Genomic DNA, 24,207 nt, shown 5'->3' with positions numbered 1-24,207 from the left:
CACAGTAGACTGCTTTAAATGGTGTCTAGTCCAGGTGTGTCCAAGCCCACGCCAAACAAACTTCAGCATTCTTAATTAAAATAAATAAATAAATAAGTATTGTCAATCCAGTCAGTGTGCATAATATTGAGTCACATTATTGAGAATAAACCCCGCTTCCTGAGGGGTCCTGCTTGCTAGGCGATGCAGACAATATTGGGGCATTGGCTGGTCATCAGCATAGATATTATCAACACTCGGGGGCATATTGTTTGGTGACTGTTTTTTTTGGCAAGAGCAATATTGGTTTGCAATCTTATTTATTCGATTAGAACCACAGGGACACGTCAGGCTGTTTCTATGCTTGGTCGCTGATTAACCCACTCCCTCCCCGTTAATTGCCTGCGTACATTCTGCCTATTGCAAATCTCATTGATGGCAGTATGAAACAGTGCTTTAAATAAGAAATAAGTACACCAATAATAATAATTATTAATATTTAATAATAATAACAATAAGCACCGTGCAGATATTTACAATCTCAAATATCTTTTGTATTGTATCGAATATAATTGGATTAATGTTACTACTGCAATAATACATATTAATAATAATAATAATTAAAACAACAACAAAGCATATATTACAATCCGTGCTTTCTATCGCTTTGTCCTGGGCCCTGTAGTTTATTTTGATAATGATTTTGCTGGGCTGCTTAGCCTCGGGCTAAGGATGGCGTGGTTTGTGTACCACTAACAGCCTTACTTAAATATAAAATTAGAGGTCTTTGAGGCCAGGATTCCAGTTCAGAGCTCATTCACTTTTGGTTGGGAATCCCAGCATATATTAGCACAATATGAGGGTTTATGCTGTTGGATCTTTCGAGATCCAAAACTCCCCTCTTCCAGAGTTCTTCACTTCCCCTAGCACGCATATGGTGGTTTCAGTCTCTGGGGACTCTTGAACTTCGCAAGCCAGGCTGGCCATTCGGGGCGCTTCTGGCTGGGTAAACCGCTGGACTTCATTCCTCTTCATATGGGTGTACTCCTGACTGAACTTCTTGGATCTTTACAAGGGGATATCTCTCTGGCAGGACAATTGGTAATTCTTTCCACATTATCAGATTCAGTCAGGGCTCCTTCATGGACACCAGTGGTGCATGAAGTTGGCGGTTACATACAATTTAACCTTTCCAAGTTTCTTCTCATTGTAGTGGCTCTTCACCTTGGTGGAAGGACTTCAGAGATCTCTGTGTTTGTCTTTGGATTGATAGTCGAGCTGTCGTAGGTGTCCTTGCAGAGCAGGCGTCGAATTCCAAGAGGATGTCGCTCCGCTCTGTGCATTTGTGCAGCTTTGCCTTAAGTTTATCATCAACTTCTCAGAATTTTTTCCCGGGGTTACTAATGGCATTGCGTTGACATACCTCAACGGGCTGAGGGAGTAGTGGCATCTTATAAGAGGGCCTGGGCGGATGTGATGGACTTAGGTCCAAAATCATTGGTGTCGGACTTTGTGGCCTTTTGGCTTGCCTGGTTACTATTGCATGCTATTTAACCTTTGGAAGTTTCTTTCATAATAGTTCCAGTTCACCCTGGATGGAGGACTTCAGAGATCGCCACGTTCCTTTCGGATGGATAATCGAGCTGTCATCGGTACCCTTGCAAAGCGGTCCAAGATGATGTCACTCCCACTCTGCGCAATTGTGCAGCTTCACCTTAAGTTTCTCTTCGACTTACCAGCACATTTATTTCTGGAATTACTAACGGCATCGCGATGCCTAGCCTCGATGGGCTGTGGGAGAAGCGACATATTGGCTCTGTCCACTCTTATGGCTGATTTCATTGACTTTCGGTTCAAAGCCTTTGGCTTTCAGATTTTATGGCCTATGGGGCAAATCTGGGGATATCAGGCACAGTCAGCCCTCCCGCCACAGATCAGGTGCTTTAATACCTTGCCTGACTGTGTTACCTGGATGTGTGGTTAAGTCTTTTACTAGCCTGACAGCCGCTATTCCTCTCTTAGCTTAAAAATTGAATAAGAATCGGTAAAGGACACCAGGCGATTCCTTCAGTTAAGGACACCCACGCCTGGCCCCTTCATCATCCATCAGGATGGGTGTGCGAGCTCCCTGCCCCTGACCAGTCTGTCAAGGGCACTTGGTTATCCGACCTAATTCTATCCGATACATAACTATTGCTTCACATGGACAGGAGAGGGAAGAGTCCCTGTGTGGTACTGCACATTCCTTCCGAATTCGGTCTGCTACAGCAGTGGTACACATGGGCCTCTCATTGGAGAGAATAAAAGATTTGGGTCAATGGAAGTCCAAGCTTACAAGGGTTACCTCCGCTGCACAATGTGACTAAGCAACTGAGTTTGGCAAATCACTTACATTCTTTTGCTTTGTTCTCAGGAGATAATACGGTGAATATCTGGATGGTTGATCACAGTACCATGCCCAGGCGCGCGCCCTTGATTGGAGACTGGGTCCCAATTTGGGGCTACCTCCACGGGTCAAAGTTTCCTGCTTTACAAGGAGATGGAAGTGCTGGGACAGACTCCTGCCAGCTGTGTAGGCCAAGGCCGCCAGGGCCGCCTCACAAAATCCCCCTGTTTTCTTGGAGGTGCAGCCCGGTGGAAATGATTTGGCTTACTGTAAAGGCGTTGATTTGCACTGAAGATTTTAAAGACTTTGTCGAGCTGGGGACTGCCTTTCCAAATCTTGAACTATCTTTGGTCTTCACTGCTGAAGAGACGCATTTTGCGCGACTTTCACAACCCTGCTGCTATTGATAAATGAAGGAAATTGTTGGTTCTGGCAGTGGCCAGAAAGGTTTCAGCTTCAAATGGACAAAGTGACCAGAAAGGTTTCAGCTTTGAATGGACAAACTATCTTGTGCCCAGCCATAGGATTCTGAGAGGCCTCAGGGTGAGTCCTAGTTGAAGGACTCACAAAACGGTGGTTAATCCTTCACAGACTGCCAGCACAGCAGGCTGGAGTCATATGACTGCAAGGCGTCCCTGTACCGTGTTGATGGCATTCACCTCTCAAATGAGGGAAATGGTGTTTGGCTTGCTGACATTCCTTTTGCAAGGCGTCCCTGTACCGTGTTGATGGCATACACCTCTCAAATGAGGGAAATGGTGTTTGGCTTGCTGACATTCCTTTTGCTATTAGGTATTGGTTGCGGTTGTGGGGGTATTGGCGGCGAGCCCTTTGGGCTCGATTGGCGGTAGGCATTGGATTATCTCGTGAAGGTACAGGTGTGGGGGGGAGGTTGCGGCCATCACCTCCCCCAAAATGCGGAAAGGTACTCCCTTAAGGAGTCCGGGGGCGTTGCCAAGTCCGAAGCCGTGGTAGGTGAGGGCCAGAGGGCACGCCCCTAGCGGTGGCCCCAGGATGAGCTCCTAGTTGATGTGCATCGCAGGACTCATCCAACGGTGGTTAACCTTTCACAGACTGCCAGCAGAGCGGGCTGGAGTCGGATATAGTCGGTTAGATCCAATGCCTAGGCCAATACCCCTCTACATCCGTAATCAATAAAGTTGTGGCCTTCTATGCCCATTAACCTTATGCAATGTGTCTAGTGTTTTTATTTCTCGGGGAGGCATCGGGGTATCGCCACACAAAGTCTCTTCCCCACCTCGGGGGGGGGAGATGTTGTGGGCGCCACGAGGCCTTCACGTGGGGGGGAATGGTTAGCATTCCCCCCAGCCCATTGGTCATCTCCCTGCCGCGGCACGCCCCTAGCACAGCCAATTAGGTTGCTCTGGGGGGCGTGGCTCGCCTATTTGAACAAGAGCGCGGCAGGGACTCTGCCTTGCTTCTTCTGGATTCAACAACTGCGTTTCTCCCACCCACCTCCCCCACGTAGGCAGGGTTTTCTTCGTGACAGTGCTATGGACTACGGTTGGTCGCCTATTGGGGCCTGGTAGGAGTTTTTCCCACTTGGCAAATTGGCTCAGGCCTTGTGGTTTTCGCCTACCTCGTAGCTACTCGTCACAACTTGGGTTTTGGCGGTAGGCATTGGATTATCTCGTGAAGGTACAGGTGTGGGGGGGAGGTTGCGGCCATCACCTCCCCCAAAATGCGGAAAGGTACTCCCTTAAGGAGTCCGGGGGCGTTGCCAAGTCCGAAGCCGTGGTAGGTGAGGGCCAGAGGGCACGCCCCTAGCGGTGGCCCCAGGATGAGCTCCTAGTTGATGTGCATCGCAGGACTCATCCAACGGTGGTTAACCTTTCACAGACTGCCAGCAGAGCGGGCTGGAGTCGGATATAGTCGGTTAGATCCAATGCCTAGGCCAATACCCCTCTACATCCGTAATCAATAAAGTTGTGGCCTTCTATGCCCATTAACCTTATGCAATGTGTCTAGTGTTTTTATTTCTCGGGGAGGCATCGGGGTATCGCCACACAACATCTAAAGGCAGCCCTGTATTGGGAAGTTTCTAATGTTCGATGTTTTATTATTATTTATCTGTTGGAAGCTGCCCAGAGTGATTGGGGGAGCCCAGCCAGATGAACAGGGTTTAATAATGATGATAATGATGAGAATTCAATGCGACCAAAAGACAAGGGATGCATACATTGGAAAGAGTGAAAGTGCTTCGTGCACTGAAGGCAAACCCTGTTCTTTGCTTCTTTACCTTGCTCCCTGAGCACCAACAGTGACCTGAGAGGTGGAAGGTGGAGCAGAGAGGACCTCCTCATTTCCCCCCTTACTGCCACAACAGGTGAAAGGGGAAGACAGTCCTTTATACAGCTTGCTGACTTTGCCAGTCCCCCGTGAGCTAGTTTCTTTAGATTTGTGGATGGCATTGTGGTTATTAGTGATATCCGAGCATTGTACAACATTTAGGTTGGCAGGAGGCACAAAAGGACACGGCAAAGGGTATGTAGATGCGAATTGGCTATTTGCAGCAACCGGGAAGCGAAGAGGCTAACCAGAGAGCTAACATCTCTGCTGATCCGTCCCGCCTGCGCCCAGATTTCTGACCTACAAAATCGTACCCTTGCTTTCTTAAACATACTTACATGAAACTCAATACCAACACAATCTATTTATTGCTAAAAATGCTAGTCGGAAATTGGAAACGGTATAAATAAGACGCATTGCTGGTGATCCCCGTGCCCCCCGAAGGCACTGTAAGGCTCAAAAACTCACTTGGTTCACAGCGTCATAAAACTGAAGCAATAAATGTCACCCCTTTCTTGATTGCACATTAAGCCAATCGGCTTTTTATTGCGGCTAAATAGGCCGTCATCAAGGCACCAGTCATTTTACTACTAGGGCATGACTTCAGCGAAATGTATAAGCTGATGGGGACGTATGTGGGAGGATACTTCATTTCCATATATTTTGCGCGCAGGCACACAAAGGGAGGGAAATGATGAAAGGTTTCTCCCCGCCCCCCAAATAGTCCAGTCCAAAGCGCCTACCCATGTTCGTTCATGCTGTAATGCCCTGATGTACACAGAAGATTAGGTGTCAATGCACATTAATATTTGATGTGCATTATCGTATTACCCTTTATGGGCACTTTCCCAAGCATGCAAAGAATGCTCTTAAACACGGAGTTATATAATAATGTAGCGGTATTTTGCTGAGTTCACTCAGCATGCAAACTCTGCCCTTTGATTTTATGGCAGGAGGGGGGGAGCAAGTACCAGACACTGTGAGATACCTAATACTCATAAAGGAGTGAAATATAGCAAATCAGTCACCGATCCAGGGCTATTTTTCTAGAAAAAGAGGTGTCACGGTCCGGTCGGCGGGCGTCAGGACCAGAGGCAAGATGGTGGTGAAGAAGCAGGGTCGAAGGCAGAGGCGAAGGTCCACGGGGCACGAAGCAGGGCGAAGGCAAAGCGAGGGTCCAGGAACAAGAAGCAAGGCGAAGGTCCACGGGGCAAGAGCAAGGCGAAGGCGAAGCAAGGGTCCAAGGAGCAAGGAGCAAGACGAAGGATCCAGGAACAAGAAGCAAGGCGAAGGTCCACGGGGCAGGAGCAAGGCGAAGGCGAAGCAATGGTCCAAGGAGCAAGGAGCAAGGCGAAGGATCCAGGAACGAGAAGCAAGGCAAAGGTCCACGGGGCAGGAGCAAGGCGAAGGCGAGGCAGGGGTCCAAGAAGCACGGCAGCAACAAGGCAAGGGTCCAAGGAACAGGAGGCCAGATGCAACCAGGCAGGGATAGCGTTGCTGTGGCCAAGAGCTGAAGGGAAATGCTGGGCTTTTATCCCTCCCAGCTCCTGCCACCAGGTGCAGTGAGATCTCAAGTGGCCTCACCTGGGTGATTACTCCTTGCTTCTCCAGCACAAGCTGAGGACTTCACCTGTGTGGCCACGCCTTGCTTCTCCAGCACAAGTTGAGGCATGCCCCAGTCCTGCAAAGCACTACAGGCCCCAGAGCCTGACTCCTGCCCATACTCCTGACAAGAGGTGCCAGAACTCACCATGAACACTTCCCTCGCTCTCTTAGAATAGCAATGGTGCCCACTTGAGAGGTGCCACAACAGAGTTCTGGCGAGTTCTGGCTGAACCCCCCCCCCAGTAATCCGCTTTGTTTTCGAAAAGCACACAGACACACCACACAACCCCCACCCCACCCCAGATAAGCACATGTTGCAACATACTGTTAAAAATGAAGAGATCCCATCAGCCATAATTCAAGAATATTAGCATCTTTTGATGCAAACGGTACAGGGAACATGGAAGCAGAATTGTTGTTCAGCATGCATACTTGCTTCTTGAACACCAAGGGGATGTTTGCTGCCAGAAAGATTTGCTGTGTCTGTTTGCTCATAGAAATTGCGCACGCAGAAGCACTCTTGGGTGAACATTATTTTATTATTTCTTGAATTTCTTACTCATCATAAGATCCCAGGGTGGATCACAACTGTATAATTGTTCAACTGACACTGAAATAGAGAATGGCTATGTGTATCACTGAAGTTTTTTAAGCAGAATAGTCCATTGAAGCTAAAGATCAGCAGAAAGGGCTCTCTGAACTCCTAGATGGGTTGATGGCTAACTGTTGTTATTCTCTAGCAGCTAACAGGTGAGTGTTTAACCTTGGATTGCGTAAGAGCTATTGAATTGCAAATTTACCTTCTTGGAAGGGTGGCGGTTAAGTCTTTGTTCTCAGGCTCTGTGGGAATAAGGATGTGTAAATGATTCTCCTGAAGGGAGTGACACAGCTCCAGGAAAAAATGAAGGTTGTAAGGAGAGAGAGAGAGACCTTTGTTTATAGGTCTGTTTGGAACTATGTTTATTTCTAAGATGCTGAGCCTGTTCTGGACAGCAGAAGATATTGTATGGAATTATTTGGATGTATCTTTGATGCTTTTGTTATGTTTTGAAGTTCTGCAAGTAAAGTTTTGAATAATATCCAATGGGTCTGGACAATATTTCATTCCAAAATTAGTCTGCTGGTCTATGAACACAATAAATTGATAGATAGATAGATAGATAGATAGATGATAGATAGATTTTATGCATCCAGTCGCTTCAAGCTACACAATATTAATATCTGCAATGACAACAATATAAAAATTGATACTAAAATCAAAATTTACAATTTACAATCAGAAGACTAGTGTGAGCCCTAAATATATATTTATCATCTATCCATCTATCTATCCAGTGCTTTTTTAAAAAAAAAGAAAGAAAAAGTTTAGGGGTACTCTCATTTTGACTCAAGAAAATCACTGGGAAAGGAAAGGAAGCCGCCATCGGAGGTGGTAACAACGAAACTGAACAATCACCATGCTAGATTCCAACTCCTACTTCACACATTAAAAGCTCTCTTCCGTCTGAGACTCTGGAAACACCGTGACAGGAAACAAGGCCGCCATCGGGGATAGCAACAGAACTGACGATTCACCATGCTAGAGAAGAAACTAAAAATTTAATTGGTGCAACAAAGCAAACCCTCTACTGATCTACCATTCCCTGCACTTCCGAGCATTGCAAGCACGTGACTTGACTGCCATTCTGGATTTGTTCCAAAACCAAACATGAAACCAAATCTAGCAAAATTACTAATCAAGCCGCTTAACTACTTAAATCAGGGGTGAGAAAGCTGTGCCCTTCCAGCTGGGTTTATGAGGGTTGGAATTCAACAACATCTGGAGGGTCCGTTGTTCCCCTGCTCCAATTTGAGGGAAAGGAGAGGCAGAACAGAAACTACTGTATTGCGACTATCTATTTCTGTTTTGAGTCTGTAACGTAAGAAAACAAGGTCTTTAATCTATCTATCTATCTATCTATCTATCTATCTATCTATCTATCTATCTATCTATATAAAAGGGGCATGTGGGTTTGTGTCCACTTTTCACTGAAACTGCTTGACCGATAGCACTCAAATTTTGACACAACATCACATGCGAATGTCTGAAGGATCTTATAAAGTTTGCTAAGACAGATGTCACACCAGCGCCAGGCAAAACCCCCCAAAACCCCTGTTCCAGAACACGCAACTCACCCTAAAGTGCATGCTGGGAAATAGAAGCCAGAATCAGGAAAGCTTCCACAACAGCACCCTCTAGCGGCGGCTACACTGGTACTACAGGTAGGAAAGCTTTCCTCTCCACAGCAGACTAGGCTGAGTAGGACAAGGCCGAGAAGAGGTGGGGGCTCCCCTGGGTGGGGGATGGGGGGAGGAGGGGGCGGGAAAGGTCACGGGTCGGTACAGGGTGGGGTCACTCAAAAGGATGAGCCGGGAGGAGGGGCCGGGATAGCTCATGAGTCTGAAGGGGGACTCTGAGGGCCCATTTAACAGACTAAGCCACTGCAACGCGTGGCCGGGCCAGCTAGTAGATTATAAATTTGGCCTTAGAGCTGTATCAATTGCAGGACATCACTGAATGCTGCCATAGCAAGATTTTTCAGAATCCAGCGCAAGTAGGTCACATAGTTTTTGTGCACCCTGTTGAACATTAGTAAACAGTCAATTCCTGTGTGGTGTACTTGGGCTTTCAAGCTGCCTCTTAGAGCTTTTGCACACCAATCTCAGGATTACATCATCATGTTCAGATGCTCTGGCTAAAACGAGCAGATACAGAACCGCTCTTCCATTCTAATTGACGCATGGATTGAGAAGCTGGCAAAAATCAGATATCCATTTTCTTTGCATGTTTCCCTTGCTTTATTTTGGGATATATTTGGCCATAATAAAGATAAATATTGATTGGCTCGATCAATATTGATTTTAGGTTAGTTGCTGCTGACAGCAGCATGATTTGTACAGACTTCAACGCTCTTATAATGGAGTTTATTTGCATGAGAATTTGGTTTGAGGGTATTGATGTGGGCTTTCACTTACTGCACTGGCATGCTGCAGTATTTGCATATAATGTATACCTGCAATTAGAGGAGAAATATGAGGTTAAGGGATGGCTGTTTGGTTACATATGCACCCTGGGGGTGGATGGGAGTGGCTCTAAGTGGAATAATGTTTGCATTCAAAATAGCCCTGTTAGCACAGAGTGACTTGGGGGTGGGGAGTGGGGTTCAAATTCAGCTGTATCCCCAGGTGCTGTGCAGTCATTAATTTAGCCCAGGCATCCCCACACTTCGGTCCTCCAGATGTTTTGGACTAAAATCCCCATAATCCCTGACCACTGGTCCTGTTAGCTAGGGATCATGGGAGTTGTAGGCCAAAACATCTGGAGGGCCGTAGTTTGGGGATGCCTGATTTAGCCTCATATTTTGCCCTGCTGTCCCACACCCTTAATCATTCACAGGGTTGTTGTTGTTGTTGTTGTTGTTGTTGTCGTCCTGCTGGTTGCTCTCCAGGAAAGTAGCTTATCTATCAATTTACCTACAGTGGTACCTCTGGTTAAGAACTTAATTCGTTCCGGAGGTCTGTTCTTAACCGGAAACTGTTCTTACCCTGAAGCACCACTTTAGCTAATGGGGCCTGCCGCTGCCCTGCTGCCGCATGATTTCTGTTCTCATCCTGAAGCAGAGTTCTTAACCCAAGGTAATATTTCTGGGTTAGCGGAGTCTGTAACCTAAAGTGTTTGTAACCTGAGGTACCACTGTATTTCATTTATATCTCATCTTCTTCTCCAAGAAGCTGAAGAAGGACTACATGCAAGGCTATTTTTCCCAACCAGAACTCGCCGGAGCTCAGTTCCAGCGTCTCTCATGTGGGCATCATAGCCACAAGAAGAGAACAAGGGAGGCCTCAATGGTGAGTTTTGGTACCTCTGCTTCTAGAAAAATAGCACTGATAAACGTACATGCTTCTCTCTCCTCCTCATTTAATCCCCACAAAAACCCAGTGAGGTAGGTTGAGAGGTAGTGACTGGCCCGATGCAGGCCTTGGGCGGAATCCTTTAGTCATCTAAAGGGGGGCGTGGGGCGGTGACACCCCGCCCCCATCGCGGCGGCGATAACAGGGTTCCTGTAAATGGGGCTAAGGGGGAGGCATTGACCATACGCAATAGGCTGTCAGTGCCCTCCCTCTCCAGCGGCTACGATCGAAGGGGGGTGGGCTATCTGCTTGAACATATGTTCTCCAGAGCTAGCCCAACCTGCTGGATAACACTGAAATTACCCAGATCCCCGGCTGGGGGCTGGGAAGAATATACGCCCAATGCCTGAGCCAAGGTCTCCCTAAATCCGAATTCTTAATAAAGTTGTGGCCAATTTCAATCCCAAGGAACGTGGTCTTGTGTCATCATTCCGCTCGGGGGCTGCCTGGGGGCTTTGGGGGACTCCGCCTGACCATGCAAAAACCCAGTGAGGTAGGTTGAGAGGCAGTGACTGGCCCGAGGTCACCCAGTGAGCTTTATGGCCAAAGGGGGATTTGTTAAGAGTGAGGTTTACTTATTTTCATTCCAAAAACAACCTACAAAGAAAACCCCCAACACACTCCAAGGTTCCACAGAAGGTTATGCACATCAAATCGCCACGTGTACCAAGAGTTCAAGTGACATCAGCTACGATGCTGATATCGTCATTCATTAATACCTTAAAAGAAGGGATGCAACCTAAAACGAGATGATAGGTATTTATTCTTCTGCAAATAAGCAGAAGTTTGGAAGCCACAAAATGTGACAGCTGACAGCACCCTAACATAAAGCTACCAACACTTACTTTAGAAGCTGACATAATTACAAATTCCATATTCATATATAATAAGAATAATAAGTATTCTTTGCTGGGTGGGTGGGGGCAGCACTCAAACTCTTTTTTTTTTTAAAGTACCGGTACCTTAACAGATCACACAGTAATTATAAATGCAAAAGGACTGCAAGTTTTTGATCCTTCTACATATGCTAGAAAGGGGAGGTTTTTCAAAAGGTTGACCTTCATCTGAAGATAACACCAACCTCTCTCATTTTCCCTTTAAATAAAAGAGCATTTCCATGTGTTATATCAAGCTACTTCAACTCTGAAGAGCTTCTGCCATCTTTATAGATTACAAGTAGTCCAGAGGAACAAGAGCTTCCACTCTTGTTGACCTGTAACACAACAAGTCTAGGACTTCGGATGTGGCTTTTTGACGCACTCATGCGCTGACATTAAGCCACTTTGCAAAATGAAAGGGCTCTCCCTTTGATATGTTCTATTTATACCCTCCTTGAGAGCTCTGAGGTGCTTTAAAAATTGAGTGTGTGTGTGTGTGTCTGTACATGCACATGTGAAGGGATGATCTTGGAAATGTGCCTCCCTGCTCAAAGCCTTAATGCTTCTCTTTCCTTTTTGTGTATGTGTGCTTTTATCAGGGGCGTTACAATGAATCTCTCCCTGTCATCCCGAGTCAATTGTTTTCTTAGCAAGCTCAGAAATAAAGCCCCAAAGCGAGCGACAAGTGAATGCCCGATATACCGATAGATCGCAATCGAGAGCTTAATAAATGGGCACAGCCACTGGCTTGCTTCAAATATTCATGAAGCCTACTCTGGTGCAAAAATGCATTAAAGGTGGGAATAATGCCAGTAATATATGATCCTCTTTTGGAGACAAGGAGCTTTCACAGATTAAAAGAAGCAAGACGTTAAAGACTTTAAACTGAATAGCCTTTGTTTTTTAAAGTGAAGGATCGTCACTAATGGAATGCTAAACCGTGTGCGTGTGTGTGTGCATGGCTGGGTGGGTGCCTTCCCCCCACCGCACACACATATTCACATTTTGAAAAAGAAGTAAAGAAAATGTGCTAATACTCTGCAGCTTGGAGTTCCTGCTTCCAAGAAGGAATCAGAGTGGATGCTATCTGAAACATGGAATATGGTTAAGGGCCGCTTAGAATCATAGAATTGTAGAGTTGGAAGGGAATCCAAGGCTAATCTAGTCCAACCCCCAGCGATGCAGGAATCTCAGCTAAAACATCCATGACAGGTGCCCATCCAACCTCTGCTTAAAAACCTCCAGGGAAGGAGAGTCCCCAACCTCCAGAGGGAGACTGTTCCAATGTCCAACAGCTCTTACTGTTGAGAGCCAGTGTGGTGTAGTGGTTAAGAGTGGTAGACTCATAATCTGGGGAACCGGGTTCGTGTCTCTGCTCCTCCACATGCAGCTGCTGGGTGACCTTGGGCTAGTCACACTTCTCTGAAGTCTCTCAGCCCCACCTACCTCACAGGGTGTCTGTTGTGGGGGAGGAGGGGAAAGGAGATTGTTAGCCGCTTTGAGACTCCTTCGGGTAGTGATATAGTGGGATATCAAATCCAAACTCCTCCTCCTCCTCCTCTTCTTCTTCTTCTTCTTCTTCTTCTTCTTCTTCTGGTCAGAAAGCTTTTCTTGATGTTTAGTTGGAATCTCCTTTCTTGTAACTTGATGCGATTGGTTCGAGTCCTACCCTCCAGAGCAGGAGAGAGAAGCTTGTTCCTGCTTCCATGTGACAGCCCTTGAGATATTTGAAGATGGCTATCATCTCTGCTCTCAGTCTCCTCTTTTCCAGGCTAAACATACCCAGCTCCTGCATGCGCTCCTCATAAGGCTTAGTTCCCAGACCCTTGATCATCTTGGTTGCCCTCCTCTGCACAACTTCCAGTTTGTCAACATCCTTCTTAAATTGTGGTGCCCAGAACTGGACACTATTCCAGGTGTGGTTGGACCAAGGCAGAATAGAGTGGTACTATGACTTCCCTTGATCTGGATCCTGTAGCATTACAGTGGAGCTTCGATTTTCGAACATAATCCGTTCTGGAAGACCATTCGACTTCTGGAACGTTCAAAAACCAAGGATCAATGGGCCGGCTGCAAAGTCAATGGGGGAAAATGAAAAATGTGCCTCAGCTTCCGAGGCGCATTCAAAAATGGAAGCAATTACATCAGGGTTTTCAGAATTCAGGTTGTGAATTGTTTGGCTTCTGAGATGCTCAAAAACCAAGGCTCCACTGTACCTTTTGTTGTTGTTGTTGTTGTTGCTGTTGTTGTTGTTGCTGCTGCTGCTGCACCACACTGTTGACTCATCTTAATCTTGGGGTCCACCAAGACCGCTAGATCCTTTTCACATGTATTGCTAGTAAGGCAGATGTCCCTATTTTATAGAAGCGAACCCATTCCATAGAAGCAAACCCAGGTTTCCCACAAAAAGCATACACTAAGTATACTATCCCTTCACATATTAGAGTCTTCATGAAAATTATTGCAATTTGGGGTGGCATGGGGTAGGGGCAATGCACTGAAAGATTGAAGTAACTTATTCTTCCCAGATTTTAAATTCAGTTTACATTTGAAACACTCCTTTCAAGAAACAGCTAGTCGATACAGGTAACAGAGCACACCAGACAATTTTCACAGTAAGAACTGATTGCTCAATTGAGCAGCCACCTAGTTCATGTGATTTCTCTCCCTTAAGGCAGCAGGGAGTATTATCCCATCCTCCATTTCTTGGAGATTCGTGGAGGATAAAGCTATTAATGCCTACAAGTTTTCAATGGCTATGTTTCTCTCTCCACTATTGAAAGCAGTGTGCCTCCAAAAACAAGGGAATCACAAGAGAGAAGTGTGCTGTCAAGTCCTCCTTATGGGCTTTCCATAGGCATTTTGGGTTAGCCATCACAAGAAGACAATGTTGGCTTACATGGGTTCTTCTTATGCTCCGTGCCATTTATTTTTTATTGATTTATTTCATAAAACTTATATGCTGCTTGATTGTAAAAAAAGGAGAGAGCTCAAAGTGGTTCACAGAAAAGATAAAGCAGTAAGGTTATCCATAAGAGGAATGATCAACACTAATTTTAGACTTTCAAAAAGTTAAGATAGCAGAAAACTAAAAACAGGTTAAAACTCACACTGACTTTCTAAATATCTGGGTAGGTAAAAGGTAAAGGACCCCTGGGCGGTTAAGTCCAGTCAAAGCTGACTATGGGGTTGCGACGCTCATTTCTCTTTCAGGCTGAGGGAGCTGGCGTTTGTCCACAGACAGCTTTCTGGGTTATGTGGCCAGCATGACTAAACCACTTCTGGTGCAACAGAACATAGTGATGGAAGCCAGAGTGCATGGAAACACAGTTTACCTTCCCACCTCAGCGGTACCTATTTATCTACTTGCACTGGTATGCTTTCAAAAGGCTAGGTTTGCAGGAACTTGGACAGAGCAATGGGAGCTCACCCCGTCATGGGGATTCGAACCGCCGACCTTCTGATCGGCAAGCCCAAAAGGGTCAGTGCTTTAGACCATAGAGCCACCTGTATCTGGGTAGGCTTGTCTAAACAAAAATGTTTTCAGCCGGCACCAAAAAGGGTACAGCAGAGACTCTTGCAGAGGGCTCATTTTGTACTGGATGGAGGCTAAGCTATGGAAAGGCCCATCCCATCACTTTATCCCCCAACCAGAGTAGAATGTACAAACTACAGAAGGGCTGGTTGACCCACACAACCATCCTTCCTTTTTTCCTATAATACGGTGCTCTTTCTTCTCTTGTGCAACTAAACAAGCTCCTCTCTGCACTACCATGCAAATGTGAATGTCAAGAGTCCTGCACTCTGAGTGGCTAATGCAGCAAAATGTATCAAAGTAAGGCAATTATAATTAATAGCGACAACAGGAGCGAATATTCATTTTGCTGAGCGGGATTTGGCAGCAGACACAGAGAAGGGTTTGAGTGGGGAAAGGGGAGGCTGCAGAAAGGAGCGAGACTGTACCCAATCAGAATAATGTAAATTGTTCTTCGAAATCATTAAAGGACCTTGAGCAACAGAATAACTTGGCCATCACAAAGAAATCCTGCCCTTGGTTTGCCTTCTTTCCCCCCTCCCAGCTGGAACCCCTGTCACGCTATCTGTATAAATTAACCATATCAAAATCCAGACGTGCCTTTACACTAGCCAGATTGGATGTGCTGCCCTCCGCCGTACTCGAGGGCAGATTTCAAAAGATTCCAGCGGAAAAACGACTCTGCCCCTGTGGAATCGGCAGCACGGAAACAGTGGCTCACATCCTTCTGTCATGTCCCCTCTATAAAGACTTGCGGCTCAATCTCATTACTCCACTACTCATAACTATCCCAGGCCGCCCAACTGAAGCCACGTTGTTCTTTCTTCTATCAGATCAAAATGACCTAAGAACAACAAAAGTTGCCAGATTCATCAAGGGTGCAATGAGACTAAGGGCTACCTTTTAAACGATAATCATAATCATGTGACTGATCCTTTTATCCATGTTGTTTTTAATTGTATATTGCGTGTATCCTGTTGCTATGGCTGTCGGCTATGCAAATAAAGTTGATTGATTGATTGATTGATTGATCATCGATCATTAACAGCCCAGCTACATCTGCTGGGAACATCTGGGCCACCTTTCTCCCCCAGTATCCAAGGCGGTAGAGGGAAGAGGCTGGGGCATTCATTCCTGTAGCCTCACAGCGATTGTCACGATGGAAGCAGGGCTGATGCCAGCTTTTGATGCCCACATCAAAACTACTGCACCAATTTCTCTCTCTCTCCCTCCCTGCCCCCTCATTTCCATGTTAACCTATTGCAGAGAAAATCTGTTTGCATTCCCCCAGCAACCCTGAAAATTGCGGGAATTAAGGGACAACATTTGGGGCAGTATACTGGCACACAGTTCTTTCTAGCTGTTTTCACGGGGGAACAGAAACACACATGTGTGGAAAGGGTGAGGGAGTAGCAACGTTGTCCAACGATGCTCCTTGTTGTGTCCCACCATGCCCACTGGTGTGAAAGAAATTTAGTGTGATGTGCCAGTACATCAGTCAAAAAGCTGCCATTTCAACAGGTACCGAAGTGTGAAAGGAACAGAACAAATAAAAATGGGACAGAATAATACGGGAAACTAAGGTAATATTATAATCCGGAAAACTAAAGTAATTTTATCCACGTCTAAATGCCCTCTTAGCCACTTTTATAAGGGAAGGCTAAAGACAGAAGATAATCTGCTTTAAATAGCTCGGACCGCGTGAAAAACCCGCTTAACCTGTTTGACTGGAGGCTGAAAAGGTGAAAAGGAAATGAAAAATGATGCCTTTTATCATACCACCTTCAACTCTCTTTAAGAATCGGTGTCCAACTCCAGCCTCAGTGCTGTTTGAAGCTTGCAGCCTCATACCATTAAAACAGTGTAAATGAATGATCCCATTAAAACAGTGTAAATGAATGATTTCAGGTGTGAGTGGGAGAAATTTGTTTCTATCTCTGCATTCTCTCTCTCTCTCTCTCTTAAAAAAAAAACTTTTTGGAGCCTGTTATACTCAAGAAACATGTTCGAGTTTTTCACCACAACTGAAACAGTGCAACCTTAGCTATGTTTCAAGGAGAGGAATTTGGAAGAAAAAGAATTATGAGGGGAAATCAAGCTTTTCAAGACAAAAAAATGGATAATGAATGCATGTTACCATACCAAACATCCTCTGCATCTTCATCGCACTCTGCCCCGAATTGGCAAATGTCGCAGGTGGATGTTTCCTTTTGAATGGTTTCTCCAGAACCTTCACTGCCTGTGAAAGAAGAAATCAAGAAGAAATGCGTCATTTTCCCAGTCCAAAATTTGTCACAAAATCAGCAACAATAAAGAAAACATCCCATCTACATGTGTATAGTTTATATGTCCGAATGACTATGTTGCCTCTCAAATGTTTAGCTTAGGAACACAGAGCATAGAAAACTAACATACACTGAATCAAGCTGTTGGTTCATCTAGTTTAGTGTTGTCCACAACTGATTGGTAGGAGCTCTCCAAGGTACTGAAAATGTTCCCACCCTTGCCTGGAGATGGTGGGGATTGAACCTGGGATCTTCAGCATGCAAGGCAGGTGCTCTGCCACTGAGCTACAACCCTTCTGCAGCTTGGGGCTCTGTCACTAGGTTCACACTCAAACCACTCACTCAATAGGAGTTTAAAGCACTCTTATACCACTTTTACAGTCATGAATCACCCCAAAGAATCATGGGAGCTGTAGTTGGTTTAAGGTTGCAGGGAATTCTACCTGTATGAGGGGCAGCATCCTTAATAATCTACAGTTACTAGGGTTCTTCTTTTCATGGGGAGGGGGAGCCACAACTGTGGTGCAAGAGTGCCTTAAATGTATGGTGCAGATGTAACCTAATAGGATGAGTCTCCTGCTGCACATGTTCCAGGACACATCTGCAATGTGTTGGTGCACGGTTGGTCACATAAGTGCAGGCACATCTCCCCATTATTGGGAACCATGTCTTTGCAAAGTTTCCAATGGCACCATGTTCCCAATCACATATATGTGTAGGTATGTTGTAGACATGCCCTGGCATGTGTGCTGGGTGGGTGGTGGTGGAGCCTGCTCTCTTCCCACCATGCACTTCTTCAGAACACCAATGTGATTGTTGTACCAATTTGAGAGGTTTCTTGAGGCAAGGGAAGCAATATTGCAATGAGATGGTTAGCCGTGAACCATAGCTGCCAAGTTATCCCTTTTTTTAAGGGATTTTCCCTTATGCTGAATAGGCTTCCTCGCGAGAAAAGGGAAAACTTGGCAGCTATGCCGTGAACCTAGGCAGCATTTCCCCCAACTTACCTTTTTTTTTGTTAAAAAAACCCCATAATCAGCCTTGGTTGCTGCTGTACTGGCAGATGTTGGGCACTGCTGCTTAAAGCCCTTTTGATTTGGCTGATTTCTGTTCAAAATTGCCCCTCTCCCAGCCGCTACCCCATCTTTAGGAAGGAAGAAATGGGAGGAAAGACAGCTGGGAGAGAGAGCTATTTTGAATGGAAAACAGGCAGAAAGGAAAGGGTCAAGTAGCACCTGCCACCCTCTGCTAGTACTCTGCTTAAGAATGGCTCCTCTAGGACTGTTTTGCTTTTTAAAGTAAGGATGAAACAATCACCCAGTGTGTAGCTTCAGCCAAAGTGTGCAATGACTGGCAGCGGAAGGGAGTGTTCAGTGCTGTCCAATGTATAAACACTTGACAGCTCCAAATAGGGTTGATATCCTGGAGATCTTCTGCCTGTCAGTGAGGGAAATACTGAGCTAGACAGACCAATGGTCTGATCAGTAGAAAGGAACTTCCTGTGTTCCTAAAACAACATTCTAAGGACTGGTTCACACTGAAAACTACAGGGCAGTTTTTGTCAGGGGGGTTTAACACATGCTGTGGGTTCCTGTTTGGTATGACTCAACAGAGAGCTGTAGTCAATCCCCAAAGCAGCCATGGAGGAGTTTTGGAACTTAAAAAAGAAAATTAATTGGCTTCGCTGGCGAGAAAGAAAATATTCATGCCCACATATGCAGCCCATTACAATGAAAAGAAACACAAAGTTTCCCTTAGGGCGAAATTGTCAGATCAGAGACAGCTAGTGATGTGATCAGCTTCCCATCTTCTTTGAATTCCATGTGACCAAAGGAGCAGCTCAGTTAGAAATGGGAGAGGAGGGAAGAGGACCAAAAAAAAGGTTTATTCCCCTGCACGCAAACTCCCAGGTCCCGACCCGCTTCTCAAGTCGGTGTAAGAGTTACAAAACTTTAACATCTTTACAAAATGCCTCCGAGGCAAGGCAGGCAGTTGATGTCCACCATAGCAGAGAACGCCGAAAGAATATAAGAGCAATTATCTTTATGCTTTGAGGAGGGAGTGGAGGTGTACGGCAACCTCTTAGTCCCCCCCTCCCACAAATGGATTGCCTATAATTAAGGACAAATGCATCTGCTAATCTCCATTTCTCATTTTTCTAATCCTAAATTCAGTAACTGTCACGTAAAGAAGCAACAGAAAGCGATGGAGAGAACTTGAAGAGGCACATGTCAGGGCGGACGGGGCTCTCTCTCTCTCCATAACAATCACACGAGAATCTCCTTATGTTTTTATGGACTTTATTTACAGTATTTACAACAAGCAATTAGCACGTAATGATCATCCATCAGAGCCACTCAGTTCAGATCTCTGCTGAGACCTCCGCTTGCCCCTCCAGCAGCTCCTAAAATGACGGAATCTTGGAATCTTCCGCCTCGCCTTTCAGCCCTCCTCTTTTCTGCACATCTCACAATAGCTGGGGCAAACCTCCCCCCCCCCATTCTGAGCTCGAGCTTAACCCTTGCTGCTCCTGTGAACTTTCTGACTCCCTAGCCTCTAGACTTACTCTGACCGCTCTCCCCTCATCATCTCTCCCCCCCCGGGTCCCCCTCCAGGGATCTGGAAGCCACTGGCTCATCCCTGACAGCGTATATATAAAGATGGATGCGAGATGCTATAAAGAGAAAGAGACTGAACAAATCAACTCTAAAATGCTGGTAGATTTTGAAAAGAATTGCATACGCAATTCTGCCTAATACACACATTTTGTAGCACAATTATTCTAATATAATGCACATTTGTGCATTATTTTCATGGATATGTGTATTTCTACGCACACTATGCCCTAGTAGATGCATAGCATATGCCCACTGCTGGGCTGAAGCATTGCACTGCAAAATTCAGAGACTTGCGAAATTGGAGGTTAGCTGTGTTTTTGTTCACATTCATGTAAATTATGAAGATTCACTTTTTAACTGTGAACTGAATCTATTTCCCCTGTTCTTCAATCCCCACCCATGATTCGAATTGCCATAACCATGTTCTGCACTTCTCTCTTTCCTATAGGCTGGCGAGGCCAATTGGTATTCCTCAGGGCACAGAGCTGGCACAGGGCCCTCTAATGGCTGTTCACTGTGCTGATGCTTGAAAAGCACCTGACACAGCTCAGCTAAATGACAACACTGAGAGGCTGCTCTGTCCAGCCAGTGTCCACTATGACTAGAAATAACAATAGCTACAATTGTAATCAGCCCTGAGTGCTCAATGGAAGGACAGATCCTGAAGCTGAGGCTCCAATACTTTGGCCACCTCATGAGAAGAGAAGACTCCCTGGAAAAGACCCTGATGTTGGGAAAGATGGAGGGCACTAGGAGAAGGGGACGACAGAGGATGAGATGGTTGGACAGTGTTCTCAAAGCTACTAACATGAGTTTGACCAAACTGCGGGAGGCAGTGGAAGACAGGAGTGCCTGGCGTGCTCTGGTCCATGGGGTCACGAAGAGTCAGACACGACTAAACGACTAAACAACAACAACAACAACAACAACTACACTTTTCCTGGTTTTCATAATGTATCAAATTTCTTTTTCTTTTGTTTCGTTTTCTACCTGGATCTCTCTCTCTCTCTCTCTCTCTCTCTCTCTCTCTCTCTCTCTCTCTCTCTCTTGGTGTCTTATCTTACTCTATGCACTGTGTACATTTCATTTTTAATAAAGAACACACACACACACACACACACACACACACACACTGAAAGGCTGCTCTGTCCAGCCACTGCCCACTATGACTGGAAACAGGATATATGCTAGGACAGGGTCCCCAAACTAAGGCCTTGGGGCCCAATTGCCTTCTAAATCCGGCCTGCGGACGGTCCGGGAATCAGCATGTTTTTACATGAGTAGAATGTGTCCTTTTATTTAAAATGCATTTCTGGGTTATTTGTGGGGCATAGGAATTCGTTGATTTTTTCCCCAGAATATAGTCTGCCCCCCCCAAGGTCTGAGGGTCTGAGCGACAGTGGACCGACCCCCTGCTGAAAAAGTTTGCTGACCCCTGTGCTAGGATAACTGCCCTTCACCTTCAGGTTGCAAAATGAATCTAACAACTATCTATAACCCCCCCCCCCTTTAAAGCTCCATGAGAAGTGCCAGGCATTACATAGCTCAATAATTATGCCTTTGTAAACCTGCCAGATTGTCCAAGTTCTGGAAAACAAGCTCCTTCATTTTTAGCTAAAAATTCTCTCTCTGCTTTTAGGTCCCTCTGAAAAAACAACAACACTTTCCATGTATTTATATTTAATTTAACAGGATTGTTTTGGGTCTCTCTTCCTACAGCTAAATGCCCCCAGCTTCAATGTATCCTTTTATAATGTTCCAGTGTAAGCAGGTATGCTCTTCCCACGGACAACATATGTTTTCAAGAAGAAGAGCAGCGTTTTAAATCTGTATTCCAAACACTCAGCATCCAGGGATGGTTTACATTGTGAGTAGTAAGTGAACCTTTCGCAGACAGCAAGTTCAACGCATAAGTAGAGCATCCTCCCTTCATTTTTTATTAGAAATGGGCCAGTAGTCCTTTCATTGCAGTTGCCATTGGTGAACAAGGAGAGTAACTGGGCTGGGAGAACTGAACTACCCAGGCATTATTCCCTGGCATTAAATTAAAACAGCAGTCTCCTTCCTTTTATTTATTTATTCTGCCATTGGTCTCCACAGTGGTGTTGCCTGGCGATAAAATTTGTTTAAAGTGAATTCTCTTCCCACCCCACTGTGCAGCTGAGTGCCCTGATAAAACCAGACAACCTAGAAAGAGTTATTTTCTCCTTATTTCCTGCTGCCATTTAAGCTTTCAGAGTGTAAGATGTTCATTTTCTAAGGTGACCCGAGGGCTATCGTCTCCCTCCCCGGCCTTTAGGTTTTGCAGCATTTTGCGTGTGCCTCCAAGAAACCTTCCATGAGTCTCCAGAGAATAAAAAAAAAAGGTATGGAAGCATTTCGCGCGCAGCATTCAGAAAACCCTATCTGTGATTATTTTCAAGATGTTAGCAAAATGCCTGCTGGATCCGGCCAAAGGCCCATCTCGTCCAACATCCTGTTTTCACATTGGCCAACTGGAAGCCTGCAAGATTCTGTAGGCAAAGCATGGACTCTACCGACGTGCAATCCTTTAAATATATCAAAAAGATTTATATCCTGCTTCCCCCCCTCCACAAGTGAGTTGCACAAAGCGGCTTACAAATAGAAAGGCAAAACGTAACAGCAACAATGGACCGATGGTTAAAACAGGAAATGAATAAAACTAAAACCGGCGGCAAGAAATAACACACACACACACACACACACACACACACACACACACACCAGAACACAGACATGGGCCCCCAGGCCCCCCCTCTCTCTCTGGAACCCAGGGCTCTCCCTAGACCAGGCATAGGCAAACATGGCCCTCCAGATGTTTTGAGACTACAACTCCCATCATCCCTGACCACTGGTCCTGTTAGCTAGGGATGATGGGAGTTGTAGTCCCCCAAAAATCTGGAGGGCCGAGTTTGCCCATGCCTGCCCTAGACCATGCCCCTCACTGGGTCTGCTTTTCACTCTCCTTCTGTGGGCCTGGCTGGAAGGTATGCTTGAAGTCTGATAATGCCTCCTGGTTGCCGGGATGGAGACTAGAGAGGAGGATGTGAGCATGTGTGGAAACTAGCCTATTGTACACAGGTAACATGTGAATGGGTTGCTCTGTCTACCTCTGTCCAGGATTGCTTGGACGCAGTGGAATGGTGGGGGAAAGCAGCTGGGGAACCACCAAGGGAAGAAGACTCAGAGCCCGGGGAATGGTGGTAGAACAATGATGCGTTGGCAGAAGAGGGAGAGGGAGAAGATTGGGAAGAGGAGGTGTCGGAAACTAAAGAGGTAACAGGGCTTAGGCAGCCGGGAGTGATAGAGACAAGAATTCTGACCCAATGCTTTCAGCAAAGTCTGCTTACATCTGTGATCAATAAAGTTGTGGCCTATTTCAACCCAAGCACTGATGTCAAATGTCTTATTCTTTCATGGGGCTGCCCCGGACGGCCTGTGTGCTGTTACACCTGGGCACGCAATTATCCAGCCAAGTAACATGTTTAAAATTCACATATATTAGGGGAAATGGCATACCAGAAATGCATCCTAATAGGATAAATGTGTATATTAGGAGAAAATTGACAAAAATGCTAACAAATTTTCATGAAAATTTCACGAAGACACTTAAAAAAAACCATGAAATTATGTAGAAATGTAGAGAAACAAACTGAAGATGGTGGGGGTGATAAATTGAGAGGCACTGAAATTAACAGATTCACCTTACTCCTGGTACGTAGCTGGTGAGCTACGTTTGACATGACAGATCACAAAGTTCGCCAATAATTTCTCACTTAAATTCTATGATTGCATTCCCATTTCTGCCAGGTAAAGGCAATTTCTTTGAAGGGTGGGGTGTCAATAAATCAGATAACAAAATAAAATTGCGGAGACCCATCTGGGGAAGAGGGGGAGAATCCTCTGAGCAAGTGGCTAGATAAGCACTTCAGCTTGGACTGAAATTTGAGTGCTCCTAGGTAAGCAGAAGCTAAGTGAAAGATGTTTCTTCTCTCCCTGTACACATCTGGCTGAAGAAAGCTGTGCTAAAAATTGAGAGAGAGCAGGAGAAGTGTCGTGGGCAGCCAGATGTTGGCAACTAAAACAGCGACACAAAAAACATGGGGTGAGTTGAGCTTTGCGCATAGATATCCCACTGTGGGCTTTCACATTATCATAGCAGAAGGAAGTGGGTCAAAAGGACAGGAGAGTGAGAGGCCGCTAAGAGATAACATGGGGAGAGAGGCCAGTGGGATCTGCAAAATGCACAAGGCTGAACACCCCAAACACCTTCCTAGAAAGTGGTGTGTTTATATATATATATATATATATATATATATATATATATATATATATATATATATATATAAACCCAATCTCGGCTAGCACACAAGCAGGAAAGAGGCTCAAAAAGCCGAAAGTGACTTGGCTCTCAATCGATGTCTTCTCGTAGCCCCCTCCCCGCGAGAGCATTAGCTTGGTTGAAAGCCGCAAAGTGAGAAAAATGAATGGGTGTGAAACAAGGGGTCGTTGCAGGAGCAACTCTCCTTTCAGATCTCTGGCAAAGGCTCAAAATAACATTACAGGAAAGATGAAAAGAAAAACGCTCGGTTGTACCGGCCACAAATGCCGCGTGTGACATAGCTCGGTTCTTCTGGCT

At 45.6% G+C, this 24,207-nt stretch overlaps 1 protein-coding gene across 2 annotated transcripts in view; it reads right to left on the bottom strand.

Moving 5' to 3' along the window:
- Window positions 1-24,207, bottom strand: part of TMEFF2 (transmembrane protein with EGF like and two follistatin like domains 2) — a 236,504-nt gene that overhangs the window by 69,394 nt on the left and 142,903 nt on the right. For both annotated transcript variants that reach the window (XM_035132318.3, XM_088654639.1), the window contains exon 5: window positions 16,787-16,883. In XM_035132318.3, coding sequence (XP_034988209.1) covers window positions 16,787-16,883 — 97 coding nt within the window. The remainder of the gene's footprint in view (window positions 1-16,786; window positions 16,884-24,207) is intronic.

The sequence above is a fragment of the Zootoca vivipara genome, chromosome 1, assembly GCF_965207765.1.
Source record: "Zootoca vivipara chromosome 1, rZooViv2.hap1.1, whole genome shotgun sequence".
Taxonomy (NCBI): Eukaryota; Metazoa; Chordata; class Lepidosauria; order Squamata; family Lacertidae; genus Zootoca; species Zootoca vivipara.
The sequence above is the reverse complement of the archived record's forward strand: the minus strand, read 5'-3'. Positions and strand labels throughout refer to the sequence as shown.